Below are 25,634 nucleotides of genomic sequence, written 5' to 3' on the forward strand. Positions count from 1 at the left end.
ATAGTTCAGAAGAAAAGCATTTATCTGAAATAGAAATTTAATTTCTATAATTTCTTTCCAACCAAAAAAAATAAATAAAAATTATATATATATATGTTTTTTGTATTTTTTTAATGGTAGCGTGTATAATGTTACAGAAGCTTTTTATTTCAGATAGATGCTGATCTTTGGATCAAGAATCTAAAAAAATTCATGTTTCTTGAACAGCAAATCAGCATATTAGAATGATTTTTGAAGGAGTAATGATGCTGAAATTTTAATTACATTTTGAAACATATTCAAATATAAAACCGTAATTTTAAATAGTAAAATATTTCAGCCTTTTACTGGTTTTGCAGAATTTTGGATTAAATGCAGGCTTGTTGAGCAGAAGAGACTTTTTAAAAAAACAAAAAGTCTTACTGTTTAAAAACGTTCAAAAATGTATATTTTTTCAAATAAAAATGTATTATTTTGGTTCAAGAAACGTATGCACAAAAAACTGTCACTGTTACAGTTGTCACCAATATTCATTATATTATTTTTTTATTCATAAGTATTGACCAATATTGGATACTTGATTTTGTGCTAATTTTAAGATATAGACCATTATTTACCCAGTGTTGTTTTAGCATAATGTTAGTTTTTTTTTTATATTTTGAATGTTAATTTATTTTTATATTTTCTGTTTTCATTTTAATACTAAAGTTTAGTAAATTAGTTGCCTTTGACATTTTTTTTTACTTTGTATACTATATGTCTATATAGTTTTTATTATTTATTAGTGCTTTAGTTATTATAGTACATAAAATTAAACTTGAAAATGAGAACTAGACAGAAAAAATTATTTATTTTATTTCACGTAACTAAAATGTATTTTATTTTAGTTTTAATGAGCTATGATAGTGCATCTAGCACTAACATAAAAGAATATTTATGTTAGCCAATATTTAAAGAGCTATACAGAACTGTATGGGACATCGGGTCAGTTTAATGTCAGGATTCACCACGGCTTACCTTTGGGGGAGCTGAGAGGATTTGGAGAAGATGTTTCAGCATTGAGCTCCAGATTGAACTGAAGCTGCTCGTCATTTTCTGTTATGGCTGCGAAGGGCAATCAACATTGAGGATTTTCTTCAAAAAAGGTGTGTTACATACACATACTGCACATAAAGCACATGCTTACACTTTATCAGTGTCTTTTCCCTACTTTGTTTGCCATTCTCCAAAGGTTGTTCTTTGTCAAAGCTCATTGCCACAGCTGTCACTGCCACCTGCCAAATCAACAACACTGACCAATCATGTGGGACACAGGTAAAAGAATGAGAATGAATCTAAACAGACCTTTCTGTTTGCTCCATTCTTTCTCTTTTGTCGTTTAAAAGTAATAAGATCACAAACTGAATGTTTGAAGGATTACTCCACTTGCAGAATAAAAATTTCCTGATAATTTACTCACCCCATGTCATCTAAGATATTCATGTCTGTCTTTCTTCAGTCGCAAAGAAATTACGTTTTTTGAGGAAAACATTCCAGGATCTTTCTCCATATAGTGGACTTCAATTGTGCTCAGTGTATTAATAATGCAGTTTCAATTTCAGCTTCAAAGGGCTCTACACAATCCCATTTAAGGAATAAGGGTCTTATAATTATACACTTTCTAACCACAAATGCTTGTCTTGTCTACCTCTGCGATGCGCATGTGTGCTCTGTGCACTCAGGTTTAAGACAGTTAGGGTATGTCGAAAAAAACTCATTTTCTCTTTCAACTTCAAAATTATACTGCCTTTTTTGTAAAGGGCGTTTGATCATCTTTGGACGTTCACTTTGTAAACACTGGGTTGGTACTTCTGCAGCGATGTAGGACAATTTTACATTGAAGGAGAAAATGAGATGGGAGTTTCTTGACATACCCTAATTGTATTGAACCAGAGTGCACAAAATGAGCATTTGAGGTTAAAATGTATATAAATTGTAATTTTTTTCAGAAAATAACCAATCGTTTCACTAGGTAAGACTCGTATTCCTCGGCTGGGATTGTGTAGATCCCTTTGAAGCTGCACTGAAACTGCATTTTTAACCTTTAATCCATCAAGTACCATTGAAGTCCACTATATGGAGAGAAATGCTGGAATGTTTTCCTCAAAAAATGTAATTTCTTTGCGACTGAAGAAAGAAAGACATGACCATCTTGGATGACATTGGTGTGAGTAAATTATCAGGAATTTTTTATTTTGGAAGTGGAGTAATCCTTTGATAACATATTTAACAATTCTGGAAGTAAGGTCAGGTGTGTTCTCACCTGTATGAGCTCATCTTCAGGTATGGCCACGGTGAAGTTCAAGTGACAAAGACAACAGGGGACCATCGACCGCAGTTTGAAGTACAAACTCTAGAGAAAACACATACATATACCAGTTAGAGCAGTGATATCATTTTGCTTAGCTGATCCATATCAAACCATGATTGTACTCTTGAAAAAAAAAAATGGATAAAAATAGATCAGAAAATTGGAAAAATGTGTTCACCTTTAGCAGATTCTCGCACAGGTCACTGAAAATCTTATTCAGGCTCTGATTGGTTAAGTTCATGTTGTTAAGGCGGAAGACCCTCACGGAGGTAAACATCTGAAGAAAAATATGTTTGATTACACACCAAACAATGATAAGCTCAAACACTACAAAAATAAATATCTAAGAATTCTTGAATCAGGAGGCATTTACTTTACAAGTAAAAATACTTAAAAAATGTCTTGTTTTCTGAAAAAAATTACCCAAATTTTGTTAGTTTTTGCCTAAAAGAAGCAAAAATGTCTGCCAATGGGGCAAGAAAAATAAAATTGTTTAGCCTTTGATTTAAGATAATTTTTCTCACCCCATTGACAGATATTTTTGCTTGTTTTAAGCAAAAACTAACAAAATTTGGGTAGTTTTTTTTTTTGAAAACAAGACATAATATCTTAAGTAAGTTTACTTGTCCAGTAAATGCATCCTGGTTTAAGATCTTTTAGATACTTATACTAGAAAACAAGACAAAAATACTAAAGAAGAAAAAAAAAATTGTGCATAAACTCATATAGAGACAATAAATCAGTTTTTCCCAGAGTGAAAATCTCTCAAACATATTCACCTGTCTGCAAATATTAGGGCAACAGTAATTGTCATCATTGTTAATAGTGTAACCCTGGGTAAACTTGGGTTGTTTATATACATATATAAAAATGCTGCTCATAAAACTGATATCTGTGCTGTGGTTTGAAATGGCTCTTGCTGCCAATCTGGCTTTATTAAAAAAAACTGTTGGTTACTCGTTTCAGGAAATGAACAGGTGCACTGGGATGAACGGTACCTGTATAGCTGAAGTCCAGTTCTGAATCCCAGGCATTATTTCAGTGTTGCAGCTGTAGAATCCTGAATATAAGACAAGAGAATGTACATATTCACAGTTGAATATATAGCCTAGGGAACAGAATAGAGTCCAACAGTGGTCTAGTAGACGTGTGTACCCGCTGGTGTTGGGGAATCAGTCAGAAGTGCATGTATATCTTCCACAGCGTCAGTGTCATCAATCTAGAAGAGTATTAAAATATTAAAAATGCATTTCCTGCATCATGTTCATCTCTCAAATCAATCTTTAGTACAAGTCAACATACCTCCAACACAAAGGCATCCTTCTTTCCATGGGATAGGTCTAGTTCTGACACCTCGTCTGAACTCTCTGAGTGAGAACGAAAGAGACGAGACCTCTGACGGGGCTCAGGGATCGGCGAACCAATGATCTCCTCAACAACCTCCTATGATTGGGGGAAAAATATAATTTCTTAGCTGTGTTTTTGGAAGAGAAACAGGTGAAAAAAAAACATTATTTAATTAAATATTAAATTAAATTAAAAACAATGTTTTAGCTGTGTTCTTGAAAGAGGAACAGCTGGATAAAATAAAACATAAGAAAATAAATAATGTTTTAGCTGTGTTTTTGAAAGAGGAACAGCTGGATAAAATGAAATGAAATGAAATAATAAAAAAATTAAATAAATTTGAATTTAAATTAAATACATATAAAATAAAAATAAAAGACAATGTTTTAGCTGTGTTCTTGAAAGAGGAACAGCTGGATAAAAACAATTAAAATAATGTTTTAGCTGTGTTTTTGAAAGAGGAAAAGCTGGATAAAATAAAATATAAGAACATAAACAATGTTATAGCTGTGTTTTTGAAAGAGGAAAAGCTGGATAAAATAAAATATAAGAACATAAATAATGTACATAAAACTGTTCATAAATAAGAACAGCTGGATAAAATAAAATAATAAAATAAAATTAAATTAAATTAAATAATACAAAAAAATGTTTTAGCTGTGTTTTTGAAAGAGGAACAGCTGGATAAAATAAAATATAAAATGAAATACAATTTAAAAAACAATGTTTTAGCTGTGTTCTTGAAAGAGGAACAGCTGGATAAAAAAATTAAAATAATGTTTTAGCTTTGTTTTTGAAAGAGGAAAAGCTGGATAAAATAAAATATAAGAACATAAATAATGTACATAAATAAAACTGTTCATAAATAAGAACAGCTGGATAAAATAAAATAATAAAATAAAATAAAATTAAATTAAATAATACAAAAAAAATGTTTTAGCTGTGTTTTTGAAAGAGGAACAAGCTGGATAAAATAAAATATAAAATAAAATACAATTTAAAAAATAATGTTTCAGCTGTGTTTTTGAAAGAGGAACAGCCGGATAAAATCAACTGAAATAAAATAATGAAAAAATTATAAATTAAATTAAATTAAATACATTTAAAAAATAAAATAAATAAATAAATGAATAAAATAAATAAAATACATTTTGTCACATACAATTGTTTTAGCTGTGTTTTTGAAAGTGCAACAGCTGGATAAAATAAAATATAACACAATAAAAGTAAAAAAACAATGTTTTAGCTGTTTTTTTTAAGCGAAATAGCTGGATAAAATAAAGATTAAGAATTAAGCAAATCAATAAATTAAATGAAAACACTTGATGTGTATGTACTTACTGGAGGGTTGATGTCAAACATTTCTTTGTTTTTAGCAATGGTGTCATTGATTTTCTTCTGCATATTGGAAATATGCTGTTCATATGTGATGTCACTGGGAGTTTTTCCCGCAACCTGGATTCCTCCAGGACTAGGTAAAGCTGTCAGATAAACTCCTGTTGCAGACTGGATGCAGCAAACAACAGCTATTAGCATTAAAACAGCAGCACATACATTCATATTTAATAAAGTACAATAAATGCACTGAGCATTATTGGTAATTGCACACTGACCGCTAATCCTAGCAGCATGGTCTCTCCCACGCTGATTTGGATACGTAGACCGAACAAAGCATTCATGCCTCGTAGCTTCAATTTGTTCATTAGCTGTGTGTGGAGTTCGTACTCTAGAAATGGCAGAAGATTACTAATGGCTGTGGCGTTCCCTTCTCCTTGGGCCTTCTTTTTAGTCCGGCATATCCTACAGTGAGACGCAAAGAATACGTGGATGACCTTCTATTCGGAGCACTGTGAGAAATAAACTGACCTCTGTTCTTCAGAAAAATCCTTCAGGTCCCACAAATTTGATTTTCCAGCATTTGTGTATTTGAAACCTCTCCAACAATGACTATGATTTTGAGATCCATCTTTTCACACGGAGGACAACTCATATGCAACTATTACAGAAGGCTTAAATGCTCACTGATGCTCCAGAAGGAAAAACCATGCAGTAAAAGCTGGGGAGTTAAAACTTTTGGAGTTTGAAAATCAGGGTAAATTAACTTATTTTGTCTTCTGGGAAACATGAAAGTATCTTCTGCAGCCTCTGAAGGGCAAGAAAAATGTACACATCTCCATTCTGTTCAGAAGTTTTCACCCCCTGGCTCTTAATGCATGGTTTTGAACATTCTGTAATAGTTGCATGTGAGTGCCTTTTGTAAAAAGATGGATCTCAAATTCATACAGTCATTGTTGGAAAGGGTTCAAATACACAAAAATGCTGGAAAACCAAAGAATTTGTGGGACCTGAAGGATTTTTCTGAAGAACAACAGGCAGTTTAACTGTAACAAACAAGGGACTCATGAACAACTAAACAAAAAAACACAGTATTAAGAATCAAGCATATGTAAACTTTTGAACGGGGTCATTTTCATAAAATAAACTATTATTTTCTCTTGTGGACTATATGTAAATATATGTGAAATATCTTATTCAGATCATTACTAAATAAACAATAACATGCATTTTGTATGATCTCTCTTATTTTGGTAAAATAATTAAGATTTTGCAGATTCTGAAAGGGGGACGTAAACTTTTGACCTCAACTGTATAGCATTGAGACAGGATGTTCTGTACATGTTCTACCTGGCCTGAATCAGGCAGCCCTTCCCGGTAACGTTGGCTTCATTAGGCAGGTCGATCGTGGTGAAAAGAACGTCGGGAACTTTGAAGCGGCGACAGCAGTAGCAATAGGTGAGCTGAGCAGGAAACGGTATATTCAACTCATCGTACGGTATGTGACAAAACCCACAGCCAGGGGACACCACCTCCTCAAATCTTACAGAAATAAACACTGTAATTAGTACATAAAATATAACACAAGGGCACACATACAGAACCAAGCACCCACATGAGCTAAAACTAGGGCTGGTCCGAATACCATTTTTTGAGCTTCGAAGCTTCGGTAGTAATCAACACCGAATATTCGAAGCTTTGGTGGGAAGGGCTGAACATATTCTTCTCTCTAATAAAGGCAGGAATCTCTGTATGTCTTTCTGTTTGCATTTATATTATGTAGAGAACAGTTCATCCAATCGATTTTTGCTGTGGACCCAAGGGAGTGCAGTGTTGCATTTTGGTGCAATATGGACACATAACACGTTCAGAATTAATAAATTGTAATAGAACATTGCGAGCTGGAAGCGGCGCGCCTCACGCAGGCAGAGCTTATATGCTTCATGAACGGACACCGCGCTAGTGATACAAAACACACAGCTCTGTTAAGAGCAATACTTTTAATAAGGTAGCCTAACATTTTTTTAAGAAACAAATCACTCGCAAATCAAAAATTAGCAGCACAGTAATTACTGTCACCGTAAAGGCTATTTAAATAAAAGAAGAACGAAAAAAATGGTGCAGTGTTTATATATATTTAAATTATTTATATCAAAATTATTTATAAACAAATAAATAAATAAATAAATATTATATATATATATATATATATATATATATATATATATATATATATACACATATACATACACACACACATATATACATATATACATTATATATAATGTTTGTGGTTATAGGCCTATATATAAAAGACATTATTTTGAAACCCAAAATAAATGAGACTCAAACATTATTAACAAACGTGCGTGTTTATTTGAGCACTTCCGTCAGTGAACAAGCAGCCTTCAAAATGCTAAATAAATCAAATAAATAATACATTTAAATATGAAATATGAAACTAGCCTAAATAAGAATGTTAAATCTGCTATTAAACAAACAATCGTTGCAAAAATTCCTAAAACCTCGCCCGGACCTTCTCCAACAGCTCATCAGAATTACTGGCCCGAGTCCGACTGAAACCGGTCTTTTTTTCTCTTTCTCTTCCCCATTACACAGCTGCTGTTTTTAATAGCAAAGTGATTACATTTATTTTCGTTTATTTAGGTTATAAAGTTAATTTCGAAATATATTTGGAACACTTCTTATTTGTTAAATTTAAGTTTTTGTTTTTTAAAGTAACGACCAAGCGGCCAGCGGCAGAGAGATCAATTTAACCTTCTCGAGTCATCACGATTTCAAATCAAATCCATAGATGTAAAAAACTTAAAGCATATCACAATATTAGTTGAATCGTTTAACCTATGGGTGTGTGCTATTAGGCGCATATCCAATCGTTTGTGCAGAGAGTAAAGCTGAAGCGCGCTTTGTGGTGCGATGTGAAACTTCATTTTTGCTCATAAAGGTAAGACTAATATCAAGGGCGCAGATTTGCTCTGGACATTGGTGGGGACCTATGACTCCACCCCCCTAGCAAAAAAACACTAGCATTAACGTTAACTGATGTCGTTACTTTGATGGACTTTGATGGATTCACTAGCGAACTTGAAGTCACTTACACATTTCTTTGAAAAAAAAAGCTCCTTAGCCTATGCCTAGCTTCTTTTATTTATTTTTTTGCTGCTGCCATCCTCACATGTATGTCACCCAACACACCTTCTTGCACGGAGAAAAAAAAATCAACTGCATTTGGCGCTGTTTGTATCTGAACTCAGCCATAGCCTCTCACATGATAGCAGGGAAAGGCACAGCCAATCAAAATGTTCATATGTGTTTTGGGGGCGGGAGGACTCAAGGAGAGAACGTGATTTATCCCTTTCTGCATGTCTAGGTTAATGTTGACAGCGCGATTTTTTTTTTTTTTAAGTGGATTAAATTATTGGTGGGGACATTTCAATGGTCGGAGGATATTGGTGGGGACACCCCTCCGTCCACCCTAAATCTACGCCCCTGACTAATATATCATCCGGAACTGCAAACAAATAATTTAAATAATTCAAATCGAAAACAAAACTCTTTCATTAGCTATAGGCCTAATCCATAAATGTGCATTTAGGCATTAAAGGCGCGTCCAATGAGCAAATGGCGAGTCAGGATCGTCAACTTCATCTTTGTGTCAAATACTAGTTTATTAATAAATAATTCAAATATCTCCTTACTTTTTCCCCCCCGACACATTCATGGTAATTTACTTTTTGCTGGGTCTTTGCGGTCAGCTTTAGCCTACTGTGTGCATTTGAACGCGGTTGAGTGCGGTTGTCAATGCGACAGTCACAGCCTTAGATTTGTTTCCACCATTCAAGTGGGCACGACTGTACTTTATAGTGTCTCTCAAATATTGCTCAATCTCTCTCTCTCTCTCACCCTTTTTTTTTTTTTTAGCTGTCTGTGTAAGTGGCACAGCAGTCTTATCTTCTTCATAGGTATTTAAGCACGAATGAGACCCGTTTCGCAGGGGATGCAAGGTGTATGAACAAAAAAGAATATTCGAATCTCAAAATTTTAAATCGAATGCCAACCCACCGAACAAATATTCGAATAATTGAATATTCTGGTCCAGCCCTGTCAAAAACTGAATACAGTAATTACGTAAGCATACAAATTTGTAAAGATTATTATTTTTGAACATAAAACAAACATATGCAGAGACAAGCAAATGGTTTAGCCCTCAGGACTTAATTTGGTTAGTAGCTGTAAAAAAACATCCTCAGCACATACACAGACACACACACACCAATTTAATTAGTATTGTTTAGTATTGAGATTAAAGGAAAAGTTCACCCAAAATTAAATTTAAGTTATGATTTACTCACACTCGTGTAGTTCCAAACCTTTTGGCTTTTAATTTCACCATGAAATCCAAATTGACAATACTGCAGTGTTTGTTATATCTTTTTTTGTTTTCATCAAAAATATTAACTTCCCCTCCCCCTCACAACATCTGTTCACATAAGATTTGATTCAGAACAACTTAATCAATTCAATCAATCAATCAGGTGCACTCAGATATATGTAACAATTTCTGTTTCTTGCCAACTTGAAGAGCTACTGTACTGCATTAAGGAAAAAGTGGGTGAATAATGACTTAAATTTATTGTTGACGTCATAATGAAACAGAAGTAGTGACATATCCACAAGTAATGGATTATCAAAAAAATATTTCATGTTTACAATAAGATTTACAACATTGATTTAGAAAACAGATGGGGTGAACTGTCATTTCGTGCAAAGGATTAGTTCACTTCCAGAACAAAAAATTACAGATAATTTACTTTTAAGAAATTATGTTTTTTGAGGAAAACATTTCAGGAATTTTCTCCATATAGTGTACTTCTATGGTGCCCATACGTTTGAACTTCTAAAATGCAGTTTAAATGCAGTTAAATGTACAAATTGAATTTTTTTTTTGCTAGAGAACACCCTTCTTCCTTGGCTGGGATCATTTAGAGCCCTTTGAAGCTGCATTTAAACTGCATTTTGGAATTTCAAACACAGGAGTACCATAGAAGTCCACTACATGGAGAAAATTCCTGAAATGTTTCCTCAAAAAACATAATGACTGAAGATGTATATGAATATCTTGGATGAAAGGGGGGTGAGTAAATTATTGTTCTGGAAGTGAACTAATCCTTTAAAGTTATTGTATGACTGTATAAGACTGAGGATATAGCAAGCAAACAAGTTGAATTATTAATTATGGATTTTTTCATGGTAAACCCTTTTTGAAGTTTCATATGACATGAGGGATCAGAGGAGAGTTAATAGATCACATTTTCTTTTTATCTTTGGGTGAACTATTCTTTTAAGATTCCCTTAGCAGGGGGCCAAAGGTGTGTGTGTATGTGTATGTGCGTGTCAATAACCTACCCTAGTGAGGCTGAACTACCCATATCCCCCTCGACCCTCTCTGACCCTGTAGAAAAGACACAAAGGGGTTGCCGTGACAACCTGTGTTCGCTGTCCAGCGGGCCGTCCTGCATGAACCGAGAGCCGAGGATCGCTGCGGTGCCTGACGCTGATAGAATACACACCTCCTCACTGCAAACACAAAGAGCACATATTCAGAACCTCTCATGACAGGACAGAATAAGAATGTCTCAGGATGTCTTTCTTTATTCAGTCGAAAAGAAATTGAGGTTTTTGAGGAAAACATCCACCATATAGTGGACTTTAATGGGGATCAACGCGTTGAAGGTCCAAATTGCAGTTTCAGTGCAGCTTTAAATGGCTCTACATGATCCCAGCCAAGGAATAAGGAAATATACTTTTAACCACAAATGCTCATCCTGCACTGGCTCTGCGATGCGCATGTGCGTTTTCACACATTGCATAATCACGTTAGAAAAGTCATGGGTGGTTAGTTCTTCGTTTGTGTACTTTGGTTCAAAAAGGTAGTGCAATTTGGATCTTCAACCTGTTGGGAACAAGTGAAATCCATTATAAGGACAAAAATACTGGAATGTTTTCCTCAAAAACCTTAATTTCTTAATGACTGAAGTAAGAAAGACATGAACATCTTGAATGACATGGGGTGAGTAAATTATAAGGAAACTAATCCTTTAAAATTATTTCAAATACAACCAAAGCAAACTTTCTCATTTTAATCCAAACATCCATTTTAATTGAAAACATCCTCAGAGTTGTGGATTGTATGTGTTTAAGTACCAGATGCTGGTGGACTCGCTGTACCCCACCACAGCGTGGCAGCCGAGAGCTTTGGCATGTGACTTTATTTCCTGACGGATCTCCTCCCACCATGCATCCCGTGTCTCTGGCTCATCTGAAACAAACATATTTATATCATCACGCACACCATTGGCACATAAACACCCCCTCTCGTTCTAGCAGCATACTAGCCCTGTTAGCTGGTTTCTGGTCGCTCCCAAATTTGGCACAACTCACAAAGTTTGTCTAAAATTGATTTATTTGTTTATTATTATTAAATATATCAGTATATATGTTATATTTGAAATTTGAGACCCAAGGATTTGCAAGGATGTCTGAAGCACTAAGGCCTGTTCACACCAATGACAATAATTCTAACAATTACAATAAAGAATTGTGACCCTGGACCACAAAACCAGTCATAAGGGTTATTTTTATTAATTGAATAACTTAATAACTTTTGGTGTCAGCGGGCCTTTAGGCCTGTTTCACACCGTTATTAAAGGAAATAATAAATCGAGAAATTCACTTTATTTTCTAGAGAGAATAAAGTCAGCTTGAAAGCACATGTAGTTGAGCAGCTGCTTGAACATGTGGTGTAAAACAGGTCTTAAAACATCATCAGAACTGTTTTATTAACTTAGATGTATATACAGTATAGCACAAAAGTGAGTACACCCCTCACATTTCAGCAACCATTTTACTATATATCCTCATATAGGATACTATAGAAATTCAATTTGGATAAATTTTATTATAATCTAGTTTCTGGAGGGAAGGCATCATGTTCTGCTTCAGAATGTACAATACATAATGGAATCCATGTTTCCCTCAATGAACTGCAGCTCCCCAGTACCAGCAGTGCTCATGCAGCCCCAGACCACGATGCTACCACCACCATGCTTGACTGTAGGCAAGACACAATTTTCTTGGTACTCCTCACCAGGACATCGCTACACATGCTGGACACTATCTGAGCCAAACAAGTTTATCTTATAGTCTCATCAGACCACAGGACATGGTTCCAGTAATTCAGGCTTTTGGACAGGTTGTCTTCAGCAAACTGTTTGCAGGCTTTCTTGTGAGCCAGATTCAGATGAGGCTTCCTTCTGGGACGACGTCTATGCAAAACGACTTGTTGCAGTGTTCGGCGTATGGTCTGAGCACTGACAAGCTGACCTTATACTTCTGAAACCTTTAAAGCAATGCTGGCATCACTCATGCATCTGTTTTTTGAAGCCAGGTTTCCAGCCTGACGCACAGAACAAGTGCTCAACTTCGTTGATCGACCCTTGCGAGGCCTGTTCCGAATGGAACTCATCTCGGAAAACCTCTGTATGACCCTAACCACTGTAGTGTAACTCGGTTTCAGGGTGTTACTGAACCTCTAATAGCCTTGGTCATCTTTGTGGAGAGCAACAATTCTAATTCTCAAATCCTTTAAATGAGTTCTTTGCCATGAGATGCCATGTTGAACATCCAGTGGTCAGTTTGAGAGAATTGTACTTGAAGCACATAATTTTAACTGCTCTAATATAAGATACACAAGTTTGTATGGTCCTGTCAAGCAGACAAAAACATAAACATGATGCATAGGACATGTGGCTTTGCATGGTTAAACAACATGCTGATGTTATCACTTAGGGTGTACTCACTTTTGTTGCCAGCTATTTTGACAATAATTGGCTGTATGTTGAGTCATTTCCAGAGGACAATAAAATCTATCCTGCTATACAAACTGCACATTGACTACTCTAAAATACATCCAAGTTTCATTTCTATAGTATTGCCCCTTGAGAAGATATACTAAAATTATTGCTGAAATGTGAGGGGTGTACTCACTTTTTTGACATACTGTATATTATTAACAGTGACAAATATCAAGTGTCTTCAGAGATGGAGCAAATCAGGCCCTAACGCAAACAAGGCTAGTACCTGAGCTTTTCTCTCTCTCTCTCTCTCCCACACACACTCGCACACATGCACGCACAGGTGCTCACGCTCTCTGAGAGCAAGGGGTTTTCACAAAAGCAAACTCCCCTGCCTGTTTACCACAAACTAGGAGAGGGCCGAGGAGAATGAGGAAGACGATGATGATGGTGAGGACGAAAAGGACAGTGGTGTGATTTGCCATTCTCCTTACTGACAGCTTTCATGAACTAATCTACAACAGTAGGCAGAGCATTCCCCTGCTAGTGCAGTCATGCTTCCCAATGGAGGACAAACTCCATCCTATCCTGGATAAACAGCCAACAGGAGGAGGGAGTTTGACAAATAACAGTGACGTTAAAGAGAGAAGTGCACAGCGGAAAAGAGATCAGAAGCAGAAGAAAGTGCAAAAACAAGAAATTATGGCCTGATGCTCACCTTACCACTGCTATAATACGATTCAAACCACTCGTAGACTTGTAATTTTCATCCAAAATTAACTTTCTTCTAAACTATCCAAGCATTCAATTGCTATTGTAAATATAAAGCATGCTCAATTTGTAGAAAAACAGCTCCTTTAAGAGGTCAAAAACAACTTATGCCAGTGCCACTTATGCCAATGCTAGATAAAATATACTGGCAAATAAATATGCCTTAAAACCAAGAACTGCAACTGCATTATTGTAATACTTAATTCAATTATTAAAATCAATTATCATTATTAAAAATTATCTTAATATTTGTGTCAAATGGCTTTTATTCTTACATCAGGAAGGTCAAACACAAACACAAACACACACATCAGGAAGGTTTTTTACAGATCCTGAGCAGTCAAAAAACACTAAAAGATTAATGAAAAACAGGAGGAAGAAATATCCAGTCAAGAAACCCAATGTCTTTATAAATGTCCACTACCGACATGTATAACTCCAGACAACGAATCATCTTACACAAACATAATCCATAATGTATGAATCCTTATTATTTTAATAGAGGGAAGCAACAATGACCACAGAGGCAGCAGCACTGCCAAGGTCACAGTGGTTATGAGACTGAAAGTAGAACATTGTCTAAGTCCACTTCACTGAACTGATAGATCATGTGATCAGGGAACAGGGGATGCTGGGTAAGGGGTCAGGTGAAGCGCAATCAAAGCGGATCAAGGAATGATCAGCCAGAGCAGAGAGCAGCCACGCATTGAGCTAAAACATGCAGCAGCTGCCAGACGCACACGTTCATACAGAAGCACAGCGCATGGCAGCTCATGCAACACACATTACTGAGAAAAGGCTTGAGTCTGTGTGTGCATTTGAGATTGTATGTGTAAAGAATAAATGATTCTGTTTACACACTTTATTCATCTTTAAATGTATTTGTAATCACTCTTGACAAAAAAAATCTTATCTTGTGAATATGTATTGATTAAAAAAAATAACATGTATTAAGGGAAGCACACTTTAATATTACAATTAATAATTTACTGACCCTCTTGTTGTTCAAAACCTGCATTACTTTCAAAAATCTCCTTTTGCATTGCATGAAAGAATGTTCACGCTGCTCTTTTTCATAAAAATAAGGCTCAAGGGACAAAATAAGAAATATAGCTGCAAGCAGCGATTACCAGTGTTCAAGCACTTTAAGACATTTAAGCACATATGTAAAAAGACATTACATACTATTTAGCAAGCCTGTAACCACCTAAATCAATGATTAAGAAAGCATTTTTTGCAGATCCTGGTATTTTAACATTTGTGACTGTTATAGCGGCAACTGTGGTCCGATCTCCCTAAAACTTTGCATGCCGTCAGATATACTCACAGGCTTTCGTGAAGTTTTGAGTCTTTCTTCAGGCTTTATAGGTTTTTGAGTATATTTGGACAGGCCCCTTTTCTAAATAAACCCGTTATAGCTTCCCAAAGGGTGAAGTTCAACATTTTTGATAATTATTGACCTAAAGAGTCCAGAGAACAGTTTGCAAAAGTAGGTTTTTTACATTTTCTTAATCATTTAACAAACAGTTGGATTAACTTTAGGGGTTCTAGAGGCAAAGTCATTTAGCAAAAAGGAGGTCTATCGCATGATACCAATATTTTGTGTATGTGTGAAAAAGTTTGCAATATACAATCGTTTATGCCCTTGACAAAATGCAAGTTGTCCAAATTAAGTTCTTAGCAATGCATATTACTACTCAAAAATTTCGTTTTGATATATTTACAGTAAGAAATATACAAAATATATTCATGGAACATGATCTTACTTGATATCCTAATGATTTTGGCATATAAGAAAATTTACAAAAAAAGATAATTTTGCTACAAACATACCCGTGCTATTTAAGACTGGTTTTGTGGTTCAGGGTCACAAATAATAAGTCCAAACATCCCATGAGCGCTACATTCCAAGTCTTCAGAATTCTTACTCAACTTTTTGTGACGCACAGACAGGCACTGAAGATATTTCTCACTGATAATCTTTCCCTTCTACTGCAGATTGAATTACAAGACAGGCAAGAACAAACAGTGTTTGGTGGCATCAACACAAAGCATGTTGTGGAAGGTCTTTACAAGCTGTACTTTTCATTTTAATCAAAACAGCAGCTGAACTTCTCTTTTTGTTTTTCTTAGAAGTAATAAAATCATCCAGGTTTTGAAAAACAGGAGGGTGAGTAAATGGTGACAGAACTAAATTATTGGGTGATCTTTCATTTTAAGAATGACCACAGGAGAATATTAAAAATTCAAAACTGATATGTTTTAATCATTAGGTAAGTTTGTAAAAGCTGAGCTGCCAGGGGCTGCATGTGTGTGTGTGTATTTGTGTGTGAAAAGCAGGACTGAGGGTAGGGTAGTACCTGCAGTGAAACTATTCCAGTCTAGCAGTTTGTATGATCTGGTGTTACCCAAGGCTGAGCCAAATCGCCACATTAGTAGATCGGTTAAAGGAGCGGAGAGAAAAAGAGAGAAAGAGAGAGAGAGAGAAAGAGAGTAGAAAAGAAAAAGAAAACCAAACACCAACTACAAACAAGAACACAACACTAGACAACACCACTCCACAGGAACTGCAAAGTCAGACAAGAGTTATCTGAGAGGGTGACCACGAGAACGAGAGCGAGAGAGAAGAGAGGAAGAATATAGAGGTCTGGGAGAGAGAATGAGGGGGAAAGAAGTGAAAGAAGAAGAGAAAGAGATAGAGAAAAAAGCATGCAGCAGCACTATGTCAGAGGCTCTAAACCAGCACATCTACAATAAAAACTACATGAGCGGCTCCTTCAACCAAACCATGCTTTAATTAATGCGCACACACTCGCACACTAATAAAACATTCATACAAGGATGTAGTAGTAAATGTGTTTCATTTGTATAATGTGGATTAACAACTGTGGGTGTTTGTGTGTGTTTGCAGTAATCTGTAAGTTACAATTAAGAAAAATAAACAACAGACACCCTGTGAGCCCTAGTTCAGTGCTTAATTTAAGTTTTCTCCCTTTAATTACACTCCACTATACAAAATAACAACCTCTCTGTGTGATACCTAATTTGGAAACATGCCAGCATGCAGAATGTAAATTAGTAGGTAATGGCTAAGCTTGGTTAGCTTAAAGCCTGAATCCATGCAAGTCACAAAAAGGTGATGAGTTATGGTCAAAGCGAGAATAGACAAGTGTTAGGATGGGCAGGGAATGAAAATTAGAAATGAGACAATTTTTTTTTTTTAATTTTAATCATGCAATGGGGATGTCAAGTTTGCTCTGACAAGCATTTAAAATATTTTTTTTTTCCATGAAATTTAACATTTGGTCATGATTTTTGGTCTATTTTATTATTTTGGTCTATTTCATGATTATTTAATTTAATCAAAGTCCTTGTAGACTGAGCGCCCATATTAGTAAAATTTTTATTGCTTAGCACATAATATGCGCATACATAAAAGAATCCTACAAAATTTCAACAATGATAACAAGAACCATTATTAATAACTGAGCAGCAAATCAGCATTTTAGATTGAAAAATACAAATAAGTTCTTTAAACTTGTAATTATATTTTAGAATATTATAGTTTTTTACAGTTAATTAAATTTCATAAAACAAAACAATTTCAATCATTATAATAAATAAAAAATCTAATAATTATTTATTACATTTTATAATATGCATTGTTAGCTTAATGCAATTTTACAAAGGATGCAGAGACATCCAAGTTCAATAATTGTAAATTGTTGCAAAAATCTGCCACTTTTCTGTTCGAGATGGATATTAAAATATTATACAATACAGTATTTTAAAGGTTGATTCAAATGGTATTAATGCCAATCTCTATAATGCACTGTTAGCAATTTTTTGTGCATGTGCTAATAGTGTAAAAATGCAATAGGCAAAAATTATGTTTAGGGGAGATGGATGACTTAAAATCTTCTATAAGCAAATAAAATTAATAGAGCATCATATGCTGGAGAGGACAAAACATTAAGGCCAAGAAATGATGCAAGTGATGCAGAACATACAGTGTACAAAGAACTGAAATTGAAAATACAGCGAAAACATGCGCGCTGCCAAATTGGTTTCTTACTACACTAAATGTTTTTAAAATTAGGTTTCGTGTTGTTTTAAACTGTGTTAATGTATCTTATATTTGGTGCATTTATGTTTGTGCTTGCGTAATATGAGCCGTCTTACCTGGGTTGTGAATTCGATCCAGAAGCTTTACAGAGCGTGCGCTGACTACGCCTCCCACATGAAGGAGAAAGCCAGGAGGGAAGGCAGTCAAAGTGAAGAAAGGGTATTCCTGAAACACACAGAACGGTGATGGAGGGATCATACAGATAGCAAATGTCATGAAGACAGATAAACTTCTGTACTGAAATCTTCACACAAAACTAGAGATTTTACAGCATAGGAATTGAAACCTGTGGGTCATGCCATTACACTGTCAATATTCAGCAAATGCAAGACAAGACTCATGCAGAGATATAGAAATTCAGACACTGTAGGAGACAGGCTCTTTTACTGGGTAACAACTCTGAAGTGCAATGCATCAGGACTTATCTGTAGATCTAAGTGGTTCAACAATTGTTAACAAGATGCTCATACACGCTCTTTTACTTACAATTTACCAATTAAATATACAGTATGCATATGCATAATAAATACGCATGAAATCCTGATTAAAAGCCTCAACAAAATTGTTACCAGTACATGTTTCTTTCTCATTCATGTAAGTATGAAGACTCAGATCAAGATCTCTAATTTCAGTATTTCATAAGACATTTTTCCCCTGGACCAAGATCACAGCAAAACTTTGTAGACATGAGAGCTTCCTAGCACCTGTTAAAGGTTCTAGAACATTCTCCATGTAAACGGGTGCATAACCACATGGCGCCCAAACCAATAGTCACAATACTGATGTGATATTGGTTTGATAATGAAGTCATCAGGACATCAGAAGAGATGCGGGTCGTCCACTTTAAAAATTCTCAAACAGGGAAGAGTTTGGGAAACATGAACGATTCTACAATCAGAAAACATTCGGCATGCCCTTTCCAGACATACCCCTGTTCTAACAAACGCTTCAGAGGATGATGAAACCCCCTGAAAATAAAATATAATTATCATAATCTCCAGTTAGACTTTTGTGCATAAACTTGATTGTATATATATATTAATGCATGTCTTTTTCTTACTCTCTGTTCCAGTGCTGATTGCGTCTGCTGCCTCAGAAGAGCTTTAAGAGGCCCTGCCTCCTTCCCTGCACTGCCACCACTTCCCATTCCTGTTCATGAAGGAGAAGAGAAAAATACAGGGGAAATGAAAGACTCTGAACAACCCAACGCACAATGTTACAAAAGTCCATGAACTCGCATACGTTCACCTCTTTGTGTGCCTATTGCTGCATTTACATGCACAAGAATAATCATAATTCATTAAAATTGGTGTTTACCCAATTCAGCCTATATTAAGTCTTTATTAATATTTTGGTTTCTTGACTTGTAAGCAGAACACTAATTTATATCAGCATAAGCACAACTTTTGAGAGGTACATTTATTTATTTATTGTGCGTTTGTATGCTGTTGTCGAAGTATGAAACAAACATGCATAAAGGAATATTACAATACCTATGGAGCATTTATAAGCTTATTTGGAAATAAAGGTTTCACCAGAATACCTTAATAGGGAAATTATGTGCATTTATAAAATGGTTAAAATACACTACTGTTCAAAAGTTCAGTAAGATATTTAAAAAAAAATCTCTTATGCTCAACAAGGCTGCATTTGCTTGATCAAAAATATAGTAAAAATAGTAATATTTTGAAAAATGATTACAAATTCAACTGCTTTATATTGGAATACACTTAAAGTGTAATTTATTTCTGTGAACACAACACTGCATTTTCAGCAGCCATTGCCATAGTGTTTAGTGTCACACAATTCTTCCGAAATCATTATAATGCTGATTTATTTTACATAAAAGATGTTTACATATAGTCCACAAGAGAAAATAATAGTTGAACTTATAAAAATGACCCTGTTCAAAAGTTTACATACACTTGATTCTTAATACTGTGTTGTTACCTGAATGATTCACAGCTGTGTTTTTTTGTTTAGTGATAGTTGTTCATGTTCAATCGTTCAGGTCCCTCATGAACAACTATCACAAAAAAAAAAAAACAGCTGGGGATCATTCAGGTAGCAACACAGTATTAAGAATCAAGTGTATGTACACTTTTGAACAGGGTCATTTTTATTAATTCAACTTATTTTCTCTTGTGGACTATATGTAAATATCTTATCTGAAATATCTTATTCAGGTCAGTACTAAATAAATAAGTGTTTTGTATGATCTCTCTTATTTAGGTAAAATAATGAAGATTTTGCAGATTCTGCAAGGTGCATGTAAACTTATGACTTCAATTGTGGCTATAAAATGTAAAACAAAAACAGCATTTGAAATAGCTTTTGTAACTTTATTAATGTCTTTACTGTCATCTTACTGACCTGAAACAGTCATTTTTGAACAGTAGTGTAATTCATTTGGTGGTTATAGCCTTTTGTAGATAATTAGTGATTTTCTACACCCTATTAGGTAGAGCAGCAGTCTCATATAAATATCTAAACTTCAATTAGATATTTTTATATCCATTTTAAAAATGTAACAGTGTAATTAGTTGCACATATTAACACATTTTAAATATTCAAAACTCATATAAATAAATAACATGTTATTTAAAATGTTATTTAAAATAACATTTAACCGCAGGCAAAAAAGTACTCTATTCATTTACTAGCTGGTCAGTTTCATCAAGTTATTACTTTTTGACAGATCAAGACACAATTAATATAGTTTCAGACACACAAGCTCAGAGCCCAGGCACTAGGAAATTAGATTTTATGAAACCAGCCAATGAGAGACGACTGAGGGCTGGTTTGTTTTTCTCTAGTTTCCTCTTCCATTGGCAGAGAAATCTAACCTGCAGTCAGACTGAAAGAACTCATGCAGGTTGGGTTTAGTTCAATCAGAGAGCTTATAAGACATTAAACCACACCGCTCTTTCATAACATGGACTCAAAGTGCATTTGCCAAAAGATGTGGGCAAATAGGAAAAAAATCCATTTGTTAGTACGATTTATGCAGAGACGGGCATGATATTCTGCCAGGGGGCAACACAGGGGTTGGTGTGGTCACATTGGATGCAGTCACTGCACCAAGGGTCAAAGGTCATGGGGGCAGCAGTGGTTGTGTCCTACCAGAGGCCGCCAGCAGCAGTTCCTCACTGAAAGACACGCTCTTTCTCAGCATGGCTGTGTCTGATTGGCTGACATGGAGTGGGGGAGGAGTTGTACTCCTGGAGGCCATCCCAGGCCGTAAGTGACAGGACAGATGGGCAGAGGGGAGGGGAGACGATTCAGACTCAAGGGCGGGAGTACTGGGACACTGAAATATTCCCACTGACAGAGAAAGAATGAGAGAGAAGTTTGGGGAGGACAGGTATGAAAACATATGTGACCCTGGACCACAAAACCAGTCATAAGGTTAAATTTTACAAAACTGAGATGTATACAACATATGAAAGCCCAATAAATACGCTTTCTATTGATGTATGGTTTGTTAGGATCGGACAATATTTGGCCGAGATACATCTATTTGAAAATCTAGAACTTGAGGGTGCAAAAAAATCGAAATACTGAGAAAATTGCCTTTAAAGTTGTCCAATTAGGTTCTTAACAATGCATATTACTAATCAAAAATTACATTTTGATATATTTACAGTAGGAATTTTACAAAAAATCTTCATGGAACATGATCTTTCCTAATGATTTTTGGCATAAAGGAAAAAATCAATAATGTTGACCCATGCAATGTATTTTTGGCTATTACTACAAATATACCCCAGCGACTTAAGACTGGTTTTGTGGTCCAGGGTCACATATGAGAAAAAAAATAAGGGGTGACTGAACAACAGACAGACAGGGATGCAAACTGATGAGAGGTAAATAAAATGGGTTTTCTTAGGGTTTTATTTCCAGAAAAACTTTTGTAATCCATCAAAGCTACTTTATGACTTCAGAAAACTAAAATAGGTAAAATAGGTTCAAAAAGGGTTTCTTTCTGTTTTACACATGAAAACAAACCGATAAGCTGAACTAGGACAGTAACATTTCATCAATGAAAATGATTTTTTTTGGGGTGTAAAATACAGTGGTGGCCAAAATGATTAGATTAGTATTTTCACAATCTAAGAATGGTTTTAATGTTTTAAGTTATTTCTATATTTTGCTGTAGTGTGTCAGTAGGAAATATCAGTTTACATTTCCAAAAATTCATTTTGCCATTAACTGTAATAATCCAGAGTGATTTTTGTTTGCACAAACCAGCGCTCCATACAGAGATCTGATCTCATCATCATCCAGTCTGTCTATAATGACATGAAGAAACCGAACTGAGACAGGCTAAATCCAGAAAAACTGTGGCAATGTCTCCAGGATGCTTTAAGAGACCTACCTGCAAAGCTACCTGAAAAACTATGCGCAAGTGCACCTACGGTAAAAGGTGCTTTAAACGCAAAGGATGGTCACACCAAATGTTGAAGTTAATTGATAAAGAAAAATCTATTTATTTTTCATTTTACAGCATTTTTACGCAAGTGCCTAAAACTTTTAGCAGTGCTGTAGCTTTGCAGGCAGGACTCTTGAAGCATCTTGGAGATGTTGCCACAGTTCTTCTGGATTTAGTCTGTCTCAGTTTGTTCTGTTTCTTCATATTGTTCCAGACAGACTGGATGATGATGAGATCAGATCTCTGTGTGGAGCACTGCTGTTGTCAGGCTCCTTGTGCAAACAAAAATCTCACTGGATTATTACATTTAATGGCAAAATGAATATTTGGAAATGTAAACTGATATTTCCTACTGACACACTACAGCAAAAGAAAGAAATAATTTAAAGTATATGTAGCTGGTGTAGCTAAAATACTAGTGTTCTAATCATTTTGGCCACTATTGTACATGAAGGGTGTGTAATACACGTGGGAGAGAGAAAGGGATAAAGGTAAAATATAAAACTGAAGCGTTTCAGTTATATACATTATACCATGCCCTTATCAGGCATGTGATTGGCTAAGGACAAAAAAGCAGTAAAATATACTAAGACCCCCCCCCCCCCCCCCCCCAAAAGCCGATCAAACTGGTGGCGGATCCAGGGGCGCCGCTAGCAATTTTGGGCCCTATGACAAAATATGAGGTTGGGCCCCCCCTACCACACGAAAGCAGATCTCTGGGGCCCCCTAAAAGGCGTGGGCCCTTAGAATTGTACTAACTTACCCCCCCCTTAGCGGATCTATATGAATAGTAAAGCAGGACCCATAACAACTTACTTGAACAAAAAATACATTGTTATTTATTTAACGTGCAACTTTTTTTGTACAGTATGACATAACTTATTTGGTGGATGTGTAACAGTGGGAATCAAAAGCAAGTGTCTTGTCCACTGCTCCATCACCACCTCTCTCTATAACAACAACCATGACAAAAAAAAATATTTTTAACTTATTTTAGTTTTACATTTTTACCCAACTTTAACTGCTAAATGTGCAACATGCAAATGTTCATGTCAAAAGAAGATATCCACTTAGGTTTCTCAGCTTGTACATTTGTGTGGTCCAGGTAACGTTAGCTTTGCATAAAAAAGGGTTATCATTCGCATGGCTACTTTTACTTGAGTAAAGAAGTTAAATTAGTACTTCTACTTTTACCAGAGTATTTTTTAACACAAGTATCTGTACTTCTACTTGAGTACGAGAAGTGAGACGGATTATTTTCTTTAGCGGAAGCAATAAAAATCGTTTTTAAATCAATCAACTCCTTTTAAAATCAATATTTTGTCAAATTATTAATTTATTTTGTAGGTAGCCATGTAATAAGCGGGATAATGTAGAGTGTGTCTTACATATGCTTCATGGGGCACACACGTGCGGTCTCTTGCTCTCTCTCCCTCTGTCATGCACGCTCTAGATTTCGGGAGAAACTATTTGCGGCCATCAGATTCAGTGAGCTATATATTTAATATAATAATTAAAATATAATTATTGATTTTTCATTAGACAATTTTTTGGTGCCCCCTCAGCTCAGTAGCCTACTCGGTACGTAGCCTACACACAGTGCGTGATGCTCGTGGTGGGAGCGGCAGCGCTGAATGAACCTTATTGAAAAGTGTTAACTTACCATCTTATCAGTTAACGGTTAATAATCGGATAATGATTTGCGGTTGGGAAAATTACCCAAAATGAGCATCCCTAATAGCTAGCAAATACAAGTAACGTTAAGTTAATGTTAATGCAGCTTAAACATCCTGCCATAGTGGAAAATCACTCAAAATCGATCTAATCAATCGACAACAAAGTCAAATTAGTAACTTATAGGTTATATATAGACACAAGCAATAATATATACCAAGATCATCCGTTCTTGTCATGATACCACTGTAGCGCGAGAGCGACTGAGGTAACTACACTGCGCAGCAGGGAGCTTGATTGACAGGTGATCTGACTAATCATACTTCGCCATCCGCCATTTGCGAACGGTCGCAAATACGTCCTTGTTGATACTTGGAAAGGAAGGAAAAATGCATCTCTTTGCCATCTGACGTGCCGCCCGCTGTGGCCCAGTTAACCCCCCCCCCCTCCCCTCTCCTTTTTTTTTTACAGATCTGCATGATTCACATAGGTCACGTTTTCAGGTCGAAAAATCCGGAATTCCGGATTAATCCGGAAAAATCACATCCCTGCCTTATGTTTCTTGTGTTCATTAGCATGTCATTCTTTATAGTCACTATAACAACAAAAAGTGTTACATTGACATTGCTGAAAAATGTTTATCAGGAGTGTCTTCAAACAAAAGCCACACTTTATATTTGCTTTTCAAGTACTCACCACAAACATTTATACAGACTATATGTGACCCTGGACCACAAAACCAGTCATAAGGTTAAATTTGACAAAACTGAGATTTATACATCATATGAAAGCTCAATAAATAAGCTTTCTATTGATGTATGGTTTGTTAGGATAGGACAATATTTGGCTGAGATACATCTATTTGAAATCAGAAATCTGAGGATGCAAAAAAATCAAAAAGACTGAGAAAATCACCTTTAAAGTTGTCCAAATTAGGTTCTTAACAATGCATATTACAAATCAAAAATTACATTTTGATATGTTTACAGTAGGAATTTTACAAAAAATCTTAATGGAACATGAACTTTACTTAATTTCTTAATGATTTTTGGCATAAAAGAAAAATCAAAAATTTTGACCCATGCAATGTATTTTTGGCTATTGCTACAAACATACCCCAGCGACTTAAGACTGGTTTTGTGGTCCAGGGTCACATATGTGCTTGCATTGTTGTAGTCAAGCCTATGATCTCCAAAGCAAAAGCAAAAACTCTGACATAAAAGTCCAGATAAATATTAACCTTACATCTTAAAAAAACCTATTCAGAGGCCTCATGTTTAAAAAAATTCTAATTCTGTAATCATTTATTCACTCTCATGCCATTGAAAACCTATATGACTTTTCTTCTGTGGAACACAAAAAAATATATTTTGAAGAACACAGAAGACATTTTGAAGAATGTTGGGAACTAAACAACACTGAACCCCATTGACTTACACTGTATGGAAAAAGAACCCTGAGACAGTTCTCAAAATACCTTCTATGATCCACAGAAGAAAAATAAAGTCACACAGGTTTAAAACAACATGAACAAAGGTATTTCAGAATTTCAATTTTTGGGTGAACTATCCTTTTAATAATTTAACCTTGTGGTAAAAAGCTCACTGGTTCAGCATGAAACAAAATAAGTGACCTATTCTGTATAACAAACTGTGGATTTTGAGGAAAAGCACATAGTTTGCATCCCTGGAAAGATAAAAAATGAAAAACAATAAGCTGTTTAAAAGGGGCTGATTCACATAGGCA

The 25,634-nt window shown here is 35.4% G+C and overlaps 1 protein-coding gene across 18 annotated transcripts in view; it reads right to left on the reverse strand.

Moving 5' to 3' along the window:
* The window catches only part of c2cd5 (C2 calcium dependent domain containing 5), a 41,458-nt gene that overhangs the window by 7,915 nt on the left and 7,909 nt on the right, over positions 1 to 25,634 (reverse strand). For 4 of the 18 annotated variants that reach the window (XM_073850001.1, XM_073849992.1, XM_073849990.1 and 1 more), the window contains exons 9-24: positions 18,843 to 18,931; positions 18,712 to 18,750; positions 17,839 to 17,947; positions 16,017 to 16,070; positions 11,237 to 11,351; positions 10,439 to 10,609; positions 6,362 to 6,553; positions 5,290 to 5,476; positions 5,018 to 5,182; positions 3,632 to 3,772; positions 3,485 to 3,548; positions 3,328 to 3,389; positions 2,508 to 2,606; positions 2,282 to 2,371; positions 1,166 to 1,253; positions 997 to 1,083 (exon numbers count right to left, since the gene is read on the reverse strand). In XM_073850001.1, coding sequence (XP_073706102.1) covers positions 997 to 1,083; positions 1,166 to 1,253; positions 2,282 to 2,371; positions 2,508 to 2,606; positions 3,328 to 3,389; positions 3,485 to 3,548; positions 3,632 to 3,772; positions 5,018 to 5,182; positions 5,290 to 5,476; positions 6,362 to 6,553; positions 10,439 to 10,609; positions 11,237 to 11,351; positions 16,017 to 16,070; positions 17,839 to 17,947; positions 18,712 to 18,750; positions 18,843 to 18,931 — 1,752 coding nt within the window. Of the gene's footprint in view, positions 1 to 996; positions 1,084 to 1,165; positions 1,254 to 2,281; positions 2,372 to 2,507; positions 2,607 to 3,327; positions 3,390 to 3,484; positions 3,549 to 3,631; positions 3,773 to 5,017; positions 5,183 to 5,289; positions 5,477 to 6,361; positions 6,554 to 10,438; positions 10,610 to 11,236; positions 11,352 to 16,016; positions 16,071 to 17,838; positions 17,948 to 18,711; positions 18,751 to 18,842; positions 18,932 to 20,905; positions 21,107 to 25,634 lie in introns of all 18 variants that reach the window. The other 14 variants (XM_073850002.1, XM_073849997.1, XM_073849991.1 and 11 more) reach the window with 9 other exon arrangements.

The sequence above is a fragment of the Garra rufa genome, chromosome 11, assembly GCF_049309525.1.
Source record: "Garra rufa chromosome 11, GarRuf1.0, whole genome shotgun sequence".
NCBI classification, from domain to species: domain Eukaryota; kingdom Metazoa; phylum Chordata; class Actinopteri; order Cypriniformes; family Cyprinidae; genus Garra; species Garra rufa.